General features: G+C 38.1%; 1 protein-coding gene across 10 annotated transcripts in view; it reads right to left on the reverse strand.

Annotated features, from left to right (window-relative positions):
* Positions 1-15,098, reverse strand: part of LOC144200340 (membrane-associated guanylate kinase, WW and PDZ domain-containing protein 1-like) — a 76,995-nt gene extending 61,897 nt beyond the window's left edge. For all 10 annotated transcript variants that reach the window (XM_077723016.1, XM_077722939.1, XM_077722865.1 and 7 more), the window contains exon 1: positions 14,385-15,098. In XM_077723016.1, the coding sequence (XP_077579142.1) occupies positions 14,385-14,682 (298 nt within the window). In that variant the 5' untranslated portion in view covers positions 14,683-15,098. The remainder of the gene's footprint in view (positions 1-14,384) is intronic.
* Positions 15,099-15,325: the final 227 nt, after the last annotated feature.

Consider the following 15,325-nt stretch of genomic DNA (forward strand, 5'->3'; position numbering starts at 1 on the left):
ATCACAAGAACTGCCAAGAAATTAATTGCGCAAACAGTGATTTCCTAACAGAATGTCTGATACTGTAAATACAGAGAGGAATGTTTGTAGTAAATGATCAAACAAATCTCTGATTGGGTAGTACTATGAAATAGATTCCCATTGGCTGAAATTACCCCAGCCTTCCCCTCATCTTTCCAATGACAGGTGACCACTAATGCTTGCGGCCTGTATCTGAACATGGGACAGCCATTCACAATGGAGCCAGATGGTCAGGACTCGCTCTCACGCCAGGGTCTCATTTAGGGCCATTTAATGATCTCCAAATGTATCATCCAAGTCTGAGGGAGCTGGCAAGCCTCTCTTAGGGGAGGTGCTGCTCTCATTTTGGCTTACCACTTAAGAGGGAGATTTTCTTCTGGCTCTATGTTTCTGGTCAGCAAGTAGTATGGAGGGAACATAAGATATACTGCATGGCATATAATATATACTGTAGCTATGTAGGTACATTAAGCCAAAAACATTATACAGTCAATAATACAGTGGTACGTCTACTTATGAATACTACGAAATATTCAGCTTACAAAAAGCCTAGATGGAACCATTTTGTCCTAAGGTATGAAATGTCAATCTAAATCAAACAACCCGGAAACTAAATACACTTGCTGTATCCTGTGTTTTATTTTAAATTTTGCATGATAGAGTTGCTCTGCCAATGGCCATCTCCCGACATCCTGCTGGCCTAACACTGCCTCGGATTGAGCTGCGTCTCCATGATGCCGGAATTGAGGTTAGTGGGCTGTAGGCGGACACGAGAGCCAGCGGCCACAGGTTCGAAAGGGGGAATTGCGCCAGTTTGACACCAAAACAGCACGCTCCAGGCAGCCACCAGAGCCGGCCTGAAAAGGGGTAATGGCCACTGGCAGAGTTTGAGCGAGAAATTCCAACCAAAAGCCAATTTTCAGGCACTTTTTCCGGTTTGTCAAAAAGTGGTATACTTTTATAATTTTTAAAAGGTTTAGGGGTAGTAGTATGAAACAATATGGAATGAAATATGCTAATTCAATGTATAATATGTCTCACTTCGGGATTTAATTAATTTAGAGCTACCACTGTGCAGAGAACTAACAGAACCTTAAAAGTATCGCCAAATAAATAAATCTAAATATATATATATATATATATATATATATATATATATATATATATATATATATATATATATATATATATATATATATATATATATATATATATATATATATATATATATATATATATATATATATATATATATATATATATATATATATATATATATATATATATATATATATATATATATATATATATATATATATATATATATATATATATATATATGATAGTATATCATACTTGACACTTCTCTAAGGGTAAACTGTCTAGCAAATAGTAAAGATTTTACAGGTGATATAAATAATGATGGAGTTAGGGATTAAACTGGCATCTGCAATGATAATGGCAATTAGTAGCAGATGAATTTGTCAGAATATAATCTTGTATGATCCTAAATAAAAAATAATTAATCAGAGATGCCATTATAAAAATTCAAGTCAGGGAGTAAATTAGATTGTATTCAAGGGTGGTAAAACAATAAAAACAAACAAACAAACAATTTTTTTTGAAAAACTAAGCATCAGTCGGTTGTCGAATTTGCTGTATTTTTCCGTTCTGGCTGCACACACACACACACACACACACACACACACACACACTCACACACACACACACACACACACACACACACACACACACACACACACACACACAGACACACACACACATGCACATACACGTGCACAGGAACAACTGTGTAGCACACTGCAAGCAAAGCATAGTCAGGTAATTGTTACCTAGCAACCAGCCAGTGCTGACGAGCACCATTATGGTCCCTGCTTGCAGTCAGTTTGTACAGAAATACACACACAATGTGTAGTTTTTGAAGAAAAAATATGTATGTGTATGTATGTATGTATGTGTGTGTGTGTGTGTGTGTGTGTGTGTGTGTGTGTGTATGTATATATATATATATATATATATATATATATATATATATATATATATATATATATATATATATATATATATATATATATATATATATATATATATATATATATATATATATATATATATATATATATATATATATATATAGATATAGATATAGATTTTTTTTTTTTATATATATACATATATATATATATATACGCTCCCTGCTACAAGGACCACTGTCAGGAACAAGCAATTCCTGTAGCGATGCACAGCGAGTGTCACGCTCCATCAAGGAGAAAGTCATCAAATATTTAATATTTATGAGGATTAACACCACATGGATCACATATTACGCAGGCACAAACACACTTATACAGTGATGAGTGGGCTTGTGTACTCTTTGGAGCCCACTGGGGTTTTCTGTGGTTGTAGAAGTACAAATTCAGTAGAATAAAAGCAGGCTTCTGGTAACGGCGATAGTAGAAGCCAATCCATTTGAAGTGGGAGAGCTAGCAATGATCATTCACAACCACTGAATTATGACTTCATCTGATACAGTGGATATAAAAAGTCTACACACGGCTATTCAAAGGTTAGGTTGTGAAATATGACAAATGACACAGGCAACCTAGGGGTCTCCTAAAACATAGGAGACACAATCAGCGCCTTACAATTCTTATATTACCATATTTTTCAGGCCATATTTTACCTGAGTATGAGTCACACGGTCCAAAAAATGAACGATGAAGAGGTAGAATAAAGGCCATACATATGAGAATGTAAATTGTGCTAGAGCTGGGGTGGCCAAGTTCAGTCCTCGAGAGCCCCTATCCTGTCTGTTTTCCATGTCTCCCTTCACAAACACACCTGAATCAAATCTTTGGGATCGGTATGAAGCTTCAGGAAAGCTTGCTGATGAGTTGTCCATTTGATTCAGGTGTAGTAGAGGAGGGAGACGTGGAAAACAGACTGGATAGCGGTTCCCGACCCATGCACTAAATAAAAAAAGCAAATGTCTAAGCACATGACCAAACTAGTCCCCATTTGTCAATACCATAACTACGTTTCACATGAAAATTCAATTCACAAGTCACAATACTCCTTTCACAAAAATGAACTTTGCTCAAGTTCTCACACTAAAATGGAAAATGCATTCCACATTCAGCAAGATTAAACACACCTGGTCTCATTTATGAAACACAATGGCTCAAAAGGAAGACCTGTGTGATGTCCACACATGTGTATGCCAGGACCTAGGCCAGGCATGGGCAAACTACGGCCCGCGGGCCACATCCGGACCACGAGGCATTTTAATCCAGCCCGCCGACGTTGTCCAAATTATGTTTTTTATTTTTATATCCCCAAGATGGCGCCGTCACGCGGAAGCCAGTGGCAGTAGCTATGTCCAATCTTATTTGTTTTTCGTGTTTTACAGCCCCTCTATCTTTTTTTAAATTACATTTTAATATTTCTTACTACATTCCTTTTTACTTTACTTTGTACCTTATACTTTTTACTTTAATGATGAATGATGAGTATGTTAATACTTTAGTCGTTTTTTCTGCTTATGTTTCATATGTACTGTTAACGGATGCAGTTTTTTATATGTATCGTATCTTGTGCTGACCTGCCCCATCTGTCAAATTTTTAAAGTCAATGTGGCCCCCGGGACTGTCCTAGGAGGTCAAACATCATAATTGCTTGTGCAAATGATCCAAATCACCAAATTGTCTAGTTGGACATTCACAATGATTTGCATCGTTTATGATCTTGGATAAACATCGATACCAAGGAAAGAACTGCCATCATTGTAGATTGAAACTCCGAGGAGTCCAAAGCAGAGCTCTTTCCCCGGTAACTTGGACCTTTACGTATCTGCCGGCTAAAAGACTGTGTGACAGAGTTTGTAGCTCCTCAACTTGAGCGATGTGAAGCCGCTGTCCCCTCACAAAGAGTGAATGAGAGAGATGGGTTTAACCCAAATAAGAGTGGATTATACCATCCTCCATGCCTCCGGTCAGCATTACATAACCTTAAATCTAGTTATTCATCCCTGTCTCATTTTGGGACAGAGGGGTGGAGGGTACTCGTTCAAATATCCGATGAGATGGCGATTCTCACTTTCACCTCTGTATCTCTGCAACAAGATCTTCTGAGACATTTGACTGTATAGGATGAGACTTGTAACCCAGCATATCTGCTTGACACACATAGCATATATAGTACCACGCGACATCTGCCATCATAGTAAGTCATTCTAACCTATGAATCATGCTGCTCCATACTAATAGGATGCTAATGGTCTATTCTGCATGTAAAAACCGATAATGTTCTTGATGCAATTCATGAAACAACATGTAAAGGATGAGTTAAGCACTGGTCCATGTCATTGTGCTCGCCGTGTGTAGTGTAGCTAAACTCAGCTGCTCATTGGCATTCAGCAGCCGTCATCCAACTCAACACTGCCCTCTGTGTCTCGCAGCAACCCCACTTTAATTCAGCTTCCTGCAGACCACGTTACCACAGCAACCATGAGCCAACCATCACAGGAGAGGACTTGAGTGCACTCATTATGGGCTTCTGCCCTCTAGTGGCTAGTCAAAATGAACTTCAAAATGTCACTTGAGCAAATTGTTTTCTTCCCATGTTTCCGCTCAATAATAACTGGACTAAAATTCAAGGTAAACACCAATTTATGTTTTTTTTTGTATATTATATTTCCCGGTGGGTGAGTGGAAGAAGGAAGTGGAAATGCTGTCTGCTTGAACAGTAGATTCAATTGTTTCAGTAGCTTCCTGTAGGTCTCAGCACATCCTGCCAGTCTCCGGTTACTACGGCAAGTGTTGATTTGTCTAAAAGGGGTGAACATCCACAGGGATACATTTGACAACTAATCCAATCTTCACACTGAGATGTTTGGTAAAGTGGATGTTCTGGGGATCTTATTCTATACCCATATTACAGAAATAATGTTCCTCCAACAAAAAGCTGATGTTTTCTTTTCAGAATTCAACTCATTATCCTGGTATTGCCTCCATTGTTACAGATAAAATGATGCAAATTATAACGATTCTTCCTCATTTAAACCTGCCGCGTTACTTCTGCTATTCGTGGGATGGCACAGTGACCAGGGAGTGAAGAGGAAAAAATAACAATCTTAGAGAGAGTTGAAAGCCCGCTTCGCTCTCCTTCTCTAATTATAAACAACCACACCTACATCTGCTTTCATTTGGTTCTAATCCAAATCCCACTTCAGTGGGTTTGCAACACCATTTACAGAAAAAATCTTAAATGGCACAAAAAGACTGTTTTCCCTTCTTAATTTATTCTGTATCTTACATTTATACCCACAAATCTGTCTCAATAATCTTGCACTATTACTCTATATCCACAAGTGAATAAGAGACAATCTATAATTACATTTTCTTTTCACTTCCGGTAATTCATTCATTATAGGTCAACTACCTTCTCCTTCATCTCAGCAATTTAGAGTGTCCAATCAGCCTACCATGCTTGTCTTTGGAATGTGGGAGGAAACTGGAGTACCCAGAAAAAAACAATGCTGGCCCGGTGAGAACATGCAAACTTCACACAGGTGGTCTGACCTGGATTTGAAACCAGCACCCCAGAGCAGGGAGGCCGACGCAGTAACCACTCGGGCCATCCTTTCCCCCTATCCACAAAAAAATCTCAAAACAGAAGATGATTTTCACATTTTTGGAAAGAGCTGCAGAAAGGCAGACTATACCCTAGACTGGTCGCCAGTCCGCCATACGGCACACAGAGAGACCGATGACCATTCGCACTCATACCGTCACCAGCGGGAATCAAGCCCGCACCAAAGTCGGCTACACATTTTCTTTGAAATTAAGTTCATAATTGAATAAGAACACAGAACATTGACATTTCAAATTTGAAGAAAAAAGATGTGCTAATTATGATATATATTTTTCAGTGGTATTAAATGTAGTAGTATAATACAAATATATATATATATATATATATATATATATATATATATATATATATATATATATATATATATATATATATATATATATATATATATATATATATATATATATATATATATATATATATATATATATATATATATATATATATATATATATATATATATATATATATATATATATATATATATATATATATATATATATATATATATATATATATATATATATATATATATTTCTGCATAGTATTTGATTGAAGGTGTATGTACAAGACATTATAATGAAAACAAGACCCTGTCTCACCACCAATTTAATGTTAGTGTGTAAACTGTACCTAATGTGACAAAAAATGAAAATGTACTGAATATGCCTATAGGTATAAAATCATGTTTTGATTTCGATTAAGACCGATGGTATTTGTTGGGTATAATACTTTTGGAGGTCGGTTTACACTTCAAGTTTACAAACTATTTATCAATCTAGAACACTCACTTTCGAACCATTTCCTCACCGCTGGGCTGCTGAGTCAGAATTGGCAGAGCATAATGGGAAACTGGTATGACAAAATGGTCAGAAAAACACGGGCACTCACTCACGCATGCACTCATGCACGCATGCAAGAAAAGCAGAGGCGGCACGTTCCGCTCCAGCGCGCTGCATCTGTTCATTTCTAAATATAACTAGAGTAACCCATGCCGAACACTCTCTCCGCTCTCTGTTATTATTTGAGCAGGCCGAAAGATGGGGGAGAGAAAAAAGGCAGTCACATAAGAAATGTAGAGGTTGAAATGTTTAGTCACTTTGAAAGGAAAAAGGGTGGAGGAGGCTGCATTTGTTGGTTATGTTGTCTCCCTGTTTATTAATGTATTATTGAATAATAAAACTATGTGAACCAAATGGAAATTATGTCTCCATGACACATTATTGAAGATAGAAGGCAATGGTTGCAGAGGATGCCATCAATTCTATCTGACTGCTTCACTTAAATGTCATCTGCTCCTTTGATGCCAACACAAAATCTCCCTCTCCCTAAGTCATCTCCAGGGGCACAAACAATGAGCTGGACGTGATATTCTCACAATAAAACGCATGTACTAACTGTTTATGTTAATCTGAATGCAGTGTCAGCAAGTGGAAACTACACTGCAGTCAAAAGTTTCGGGACAAGGTCACAACTGCTTTAATTAAGGCCAATCAAAATGGCTTATCTCATTCCTTATAAATGCAACACATCAGTCCCTAGATGACAGTCCCCACTTCTGCAACATATCACAACATTATTCCCAACGACAGGTCAAAGCATACAAAGTACATTACTAGTACAGTGCTACGTCAATCTACGAATGCTTCGACATAAAAAATATTCAGGTTAAAAGTGTCGTGGGGGAAAGAAGAGTCTTTTAAAGGCTTTCTTATTGTAAGAATGTTGGACAGTCCACCCGAATAAAAGGTTTGGTCTAAATTCTCTAATTTACTCAGCGGAATCTTATGGCATGATGCAAACAACACTTATCTCTAGGGAATATTGGCACGGCAGATAAACTAGAAGATTTAGTAACCATATCAGATGATAATATACATCGTACGACTGAAGCTTTATGGAAAAGCACCTTCTTATCAAACACTTTTATCATTTGACAGCTTTAAAAATACACTCCTCTTTCCTTTTGATTTTCTGCTACATGATGATGGCCTGATTTAAGCATTTGCAGTGATGGTTTACTGCTAATATACCCGCTAAGCAACAACATATAACCTAATTGAGGCTCTAGAACAGGGGTAGGGAACCTATGGCTCGGGGACCATATGTGGCTCTTTTGATGGCTGGATAGGGTTAAAAGATGGAAACCACTGGTGGAAGAAAAGAGTCCCGAACGCACCAATAGGAACGTCACTGTGGCATTGATTTTTTTTTTCATTTGTCTTCTGCATTAATTCTCTCATTGATACTCATTGAACCTATTGATTTATATTCATTGATTAGCAAAAGCGTAACAATGTTGTCAAAAGTATTCAGATACTTTTTGAACTTTAAAAGTGTTAAAATGACAACAACAAAAATTGCATTTGTTTTGACTTTTAAATTGTGATTATGGCTCTCAAGAATAACATTTGAAAACAGGTATTGTTTATGGCTCTCTCTTTCAAAAAGGTTCTGCTCTAAAATGACACTAGGCAGCCATAAAATAAAACATTTAAAAACTGTTTTTGTCCATATTGAGTTTATTAAAATTTGATCAACTGTCATGGTTTGAGAGAAGAGGCCATCCATTATTTCATAAGATTCTAAAACACTGACCATATTTTAGACCCGTTGATAGTCTACATTTACTGCAGTACAGCTTGAAGACACACAGCCACTGATTTTATAAGGACAGGCATGTGTCAGATTATGGTAGATTTGTGGATATGTGTTTGTGTGGATGGTATCTGGGTGGGGGGGTTGTGCTTGTGTCTGTGCGTGGTCACACAGGCCTAAGGACATACACAATATTGGCCTGGCAGACCCTTACTTATGACAAATGTTTCCAGGAATGGGCGCTTCCATGTTGAAGATGTGAGAGGGAAACAAAAAGGTCTAGTAATCATTAGTTGTTATGGTGGTTGCGTTAAAGACAAAAGAAAGTGTAGCAACAAAAGGGAGCTTCTGTAGTTGCCAGGGTGCTGCAACGCGAAAAGGTCTTATGGGTATTATGCAAACGAATTCCGGCTGCACACAGCTGTTTATTTGACACACATCAATCCCCTTTGAATATGCACGTGAACTCTTATTTTTTTTTTCAAAACATCCTTCTATAGCCAGAATTATATGCAGACCTGTTAATAATTTTGATTAAAATCCTTGTCACTGATGATCAAAGGTGAACTGTTTTCACGTGACGTGATCCATTCCGATCAGGTGTTTCATGTCAAAACATTTAATCGGAACAGCTGTTTTAAGTGGGCATACCGTATGCTTGTTTAGCCTTTTACCACATAAGTGCCGAGCAAGTAGCTCCTTTACATACTGTACAAGTAATTTTAAAAATGAAAAAGCAGTTATCTTTGACGTTCTTATGCCATTTTCTGAACTGTTTTATCTTCATTAGGGTCGCCGGGGGTGCTGGAGCCTACCCCAGCTGTCTCCGGGACAGAGGCGGCGGAACCCCTTGGATCGGAGGCCAGCCAATCGTAGTCTTTGAAGCTATTCTATTCATATTTTATGGATGGTATATGTAGTTGTTTTACTAAAAGGTTGTGCTCTGTTACATGACTTCATCTTTTGCCCTGATACAACAAGCATTCTTTCCAGATTAGAGAGTGACAGCGTTAACACAAGGATGTCAGATGATAGTATATAAAGCATTTAATACACTCGTAAAGCAGGACTGGATCAGGTCAGCCTCTCAAGGGCTTATGAACAACCTGAATCTCTAGAGATTGAAACAGTGGATAGGACAGAGATCAACTCAGAAATCCTCTAAATATCGTCTGCTAACCTTTCTACTCATCTACACTTATAGAGAAAGATATCCATGTGTTGATGCAAATAAATTTTATCAGCAGCATACATAAATAATTTTGGGAACAAAAATCTTTTGATTGAAAAGGGCATGGGTTCCCCTAAAACCTTGCTAAATGAACTTGAAAAATCTGGGAAATATCTTCTCAGGAACCACAATTATCCAGTTGCTATCAATTGAATGAAAAATAACTGGAGTAATGAGAATACGCACAAGCATGTCCCAAGCTCTTAAATCCATCTCAATGTCAGAGGGTCTGTTGAAAGACTTAAAAGTTACACTATATTTACATCGAAAGGAAGGTGTAATTAGTGCCAACATATACCACACAACCCTAAAAAATAGACTTGAAATAGAACTGATTCATGTAAAAGAAACGCGTAATGGTACGTAATCTTTTCCAGATGTGTGAAACTAGGAGGACCGCAGCTTAAACATCCATTTATCCTTGCTAAACACTCTTATGATGTGTGTGCTAGAATGGTGGTGTGACTTTAGAAGCGTGAATGTTTACTTGTGTATTCTGTCAACATGAAAGAAAGTGATTTCCCTTTTGAGTTGAAGTAAATAACTCACAAATCTGAGATCACTTATTTTAATTTGAGATTTATTTCAAAGACACATTCTATACCAAGCAATCATTATGTTGTGTTTACAGGGTAATGCCAAGATATCTTTAATGATAGTCAACCCTATTAAATGGTAAGAAATTTAGTTTATCTAGTAAATTATACTGGTGCTCCAGTATAAAAGTGTGCCAACGTCATCAAAAAATCATGTGAGTGAAATCAAAAATAACTTATAGAGTAAATTACAGGTGAGGCAAATCTTTAAGGACAATTTGTAAGAAGCTTTTTCCGCATATTTCAAATTAGGCGGCCCAGCGATTTGAGTGGTTAGCACGTCAGCCTCACAGCTGTGGGGTCCTGGTTTAGAAAGCGATGACGTATCCCTATACCTGCGAGAAGGCAACGACGTATCCCTACGTCTGCGAGAAGGCCTTGGTGTCACCAAATTGAATTCTAATCAGTTAAAGCAAAAGTCTTATCGACGCTTGTATAATGCAGCAGAGCCTGCAGAACTGATTGTGAAGGCCTTGAGGCAGATTTCTGACCCTGGCAACAAGTAATGGCTGAAACGTGATTGGTTATATGCTTCAATATGAAAGCAGTGCAACCAGGGGGGAAAGCAATGTAAGGAAGCTAACAGACAATTTGTAATTATTTCATAAGTATTCATAGACAAAATATAATTAACATCAGTCTGTGATTCAGATATTTCTTAGGCCAGCAGAGAAGACCTTGAAGCCCCTGATGGCACACCATTGTTTTTTCCACACGCTTCTTGCAACCCTGTTCACTTTTTATTAATTAAACGTTTAATTGTTAGATGATCACGCTTCAGAAGCTTTGCAATTTTATGAGTGCAACATCCCTCCGCAAGATATATAACTATTATTATCTTTTCGGAGCCTGTCAAGTCGCTCTTCTGACCCATTTTTCCTCATGAAAAGAAGTTGCCTAATAATTATGCACACCTGGTATGGGGTGTTGATGGCATTAGACCATATACATATATGTATATATTCGTCACGTTAAGCTTTTTTACTTTAAGTGTTTGAGACAAAAATGTGTATTTTTTTGTGGCTATTTTTCCAACTGTACATTGAACTTGTTTTATTGGAGCACTTATAATATTGAGAGGTTACATATCATATTGGAAGGAAAGTACAACATTTCAGAAGCCATAGGTCGCTGTAAAAAATTATCATATGTGGTAGATATTCCTAATTGCGCTTGTAAAATACTCATATGTAATATATTCTTCTAATTTACGATCATATTTCTTAGTAAAGCATAAAAAGAGAAAGAGAACACTGATTTATACTCAATAACTGACAGTAAGTTGTATGAATGACTAGATGGGTGCATTACTGTTCATGCGCAAGTGCTATTTTTAACAACAACAAAAAGTGTATTTTATGGAACAAAGTAGATAATATGAAGGTGCCTTTCTGGACAGATAAAAAAGAAAATAAATTGTCAAATTGTTTTAAGAAGAGATTCCTTAGAAGATGAGGTGTAGCGTTTACACACTACGAAGAATGTCAAGCGCCAACAAGACTTGTGAGTACAAATGATTCAGACAGTTATATACAGTTGAGCTCAATTAATGATTTGCATTTAAAAAGTGAATTACTACTTGCTAAACCAAGAATATAAAGGACCATCAGTGTACATATGTATATGTATGTATATGTATGTATGTGTATATATATATATATATATATATATATATATATATATATATATATATATATATATATATATATATATATATATATATATATATATATATATATATATATATATATATATATATATATATATATATATATATATATATATATATATATATATATATATATATATATATATATATATATATGTATAACAGCCTCCTTATAAAACATCAAAACACATTGCAATGTTTTAAATTGACACTGCGCTGCTGAGAAAGCATTTGTTTACGTTTGATGAACAGCCTGAGTAGCAAGTAATTGGCGTAAATAATGCTTAAATCTCTGAAGCAAAATTGTGCACTGCTGTGATGTAGCTTGTACAGAAAATACTTTGCGGTTTAGGTGGCAATGTTACATTAAAGACATTGCTATAGCTATTAAAAAAACTATTATTTCGTTATATTGTAACTGTATGTTGTGTTCAAATCGTGTTTCGTGTGGATAAAAATGAGGTAGCAGCTGTATTTTTTTGTCATTGTCTCAGTGCCTTTTGGTGTACTAAATTTAAACAATATGCTTCACACTTGGCAGAAAACTACAATGTTGGAACATTCTTTTTTCTTTTAAAAGGGCAACACAACTATAATCTGGTCCAAACCAAAAATATAAAATGAACCTTTGAACTCTTCAGCTGATGATTTAAAAAAAGGCTATTAAGCAAGCAGGTCAAAGTCCAAACATCTCTGAAAGTACAACAAAATCATAAACCTATCCACTATTCACTTGAACATGTATAAACAACACACGCGATACACAATGGGAACAAATGGCAAACTCCGAAAACGTCAGAGAGAAAAATGTTGCCCTTCTAATGCGACAATAAATGTTTGACATCCCATTGATTAGTTCCTAACGTCAAGTGTTGTTTACAGAGTGATAAGTAAAGTCCAGAGTTGAGACCTTAGTGTGTGTACTTATTACAGCCTATCCCATAGAATGCTCCAAGACTTCATTCATGTGATTCTCGTCCAGCATTCCTCTGTAGGAGCACACACCTGCAGTGCTTCCCCCCCTTCAAGCACACCAACATTATTGTCTCACATTGGCAAGGAAGCTCATGTAACACGAGCCACAGTCTTGTACAGTGAAAAAGGGATGCATAGCTCAAACAACCCCTCATCAGGTTTAATCAGAGATCTTGGAACACAAAGGGTCCAGTGCACAATGGAAGAGTTGTTTGAGATTGCAAAAGAGAGAAGAGTTGATGAAGACTTTGCGTTTCTAATTAGAGACTGGAACGAACTGATGATTTGTGCAGGATGCTAATGACAAAGCAGCAAGGATGGATCAGGGTATACTCCAAGTTTGCAATGTCAGGAATCAATTAATAAGACAGCAAAATTGTTGAAATCCATCTCTTCTTGCCTCTTGGATGAACTATTCAATTATAGACATATATTACAGTCGAAACTAACCCGAAACTCTTATGCAACCTTGTTAATGATTTCCTCTAAGTGACTGCAAGCTTTATCAGATGTAGCACTGACAAGTTGAATGAGGGTCTTGTGTGGGACTGGATGGCGGGCGGTACACGGACAAATGCCTAATTTTGAAACTCCCCGAACCGCTGAGCCATGGCGCAACATTCTTATTTTCTTTGAGTTGTAACAAAAAAGACACAAATGGCAAGAGATGAGGAAATGAGCAGTTAGCATGTGCATTGTCGTCTCTTAGACAGATGTGGACGCAGCAGACCGTGGGCGATGGGTCATCCAGCACGCAAATAAGAGTCTGCCCAGAGGAGCAGCCTGGCTCTCACAAACAATACAGCCTTCACTTCCCATCAACAGTAATTGACAGAACAAAGAACAGCAACATCCTGTGTTGCCGTATGAAGACAAAAATAACACTATTGTTCCAAGTAGAGTGTTTGGTTGACTATGTCTATTACGTTTTGGGATGAACACCAAGACCCTCAAGATACTGTCCACTTTTGGCCTTATGCATGGCCCTGCATGTGTTTGACAAGTGAGAGGTGATGTCTGTGTGTCTCTATATGTCCAACTTGGTCATTCATTCATTCATTCATTCATCATCCATCCGTTTGCTGGAGTCTTCCCAGCTGACTTCAGGCGGAAGGCGGACTACACCCTAAACCAGGGCCGCCATAGGTTTTTGTTCCAAGCGATCCACCACAGACACTCTGATCAATGAGATTTCTGCAGAAAACAAGAAGCACCTGACTGCAATTCACTGATTGCACTTGAACACCAGATTGATGAAATTGTGTCCTCTTTATGGGTTGGAATGGAAACCTGCACCCACTACGGCCATTTCTGGAATAGTTTGCCCACCAACAACCACTCACTCTCATAATCACACTCAGCGGGAATCAAACCCAAAATCAGGCGGCATAAGGTGGCTTGTCCAACTTGTATGACTTCAAAAGTGCAGTGGAATTCCGATTTTTTCCCCCAAATCCCTATTTGAGGAACCCACATGCCAATGTTTCTTCACTCGCAGGGCTTTAGGTCATTATTTCCACCCGTCGTATTCGGGCCATAGATACCTTTGGAAATTGTGAATCCAATAATTCATCTTGCTTTCACTTTTCGCACGCTTCTTGCTGACTTGTTGCTCTCTTACCTTGACGCACAGTCCTCAAAGTGACAGGACCCTGGCTGCTTGTCATCACAGTTAAAATGTCATAAAGGGGTAATCCAGACACGGGGAAGCCATCGACCTCCAGGATGAGCTCCCCCTCGTTGACTTTGCTGCCCTGGTAAAGGAGTGCATCCTCCTCAACGTGTCCAATATAGGCAAACTGTCCATTTTCGGCCCCACCTCGCACCTCTACTTTCAGATCACCGCACGCGTCTCGCACAATGACGCACTCGTTCACTTTAGTGATCCAGTGGTTCTTCTTCTGGATGACTTTGGACATGGTGACTCGGATTCAGGTTAAAATCCTTGGTTCCGGCGAGAGAGGAACAACAAGCGAGTTGATGCATAGCCTAGTGGTACTTCCAACCCTTCCAGAAAGTTCACAAAATTTGACTGTCATCCCAAGATAATCCATTTTGAGCCGCGTCCCGAGTCTCCTTCCGCGGCTCCCATCGTGTGCTGATGACGTCCCGACACTTGAAGCCCATTTGTTGATGTTTACGCTTCTTGAACAACAAACAACTAATCGCAGCGTCTCCTATTCCGCTCCCTGATCTGTCGCTGCTCTTCTTAGCTCCTCAACTTAAACTCTTTCTCCATCTACCCCAAAGAGATTTTTCAAAGTAGATCTAAAGTTTCTGACAGCTGGCAGGTAGCACAAGTTCATCCCATCTCCTCGTGCGCCAGTCTTGAAGGGCGAGTGGACAGGAGTGCGCATGCGCCCGCCTTCTTGCCTGTCAACGCTCCTCCCACTCACTTTGACACGGATTACACGAGTCCGACTATTGGTTGTTCATTCATTCATTTACTCATCCATTCATTTTCTGAACCGCTTCTTAGAGGGTGCTGGAGCCTATCCCAGCTGATTCGAGCCATAGGTGGGGGACACCCTGAATCAGTGACCAGCCAATCGCAGGGTACGG

This window comes from Stigmatopora nigra, chromosome 1 (genome assembly GCF_051989575.1).
Source record: "Stigmatopora nigra isolate UIUO_SnigA chromosome 1, RoL_Snig_1.1, whole genome shotgun sequence".
In the NCBI taxonomy this organism is placed as follows: Eukaryota; Metazoa; Chordata; class Actinopteri; order Syngnathiformes; family Syngnathidae; genus Stigmatopora; species Stigmatopora nigra.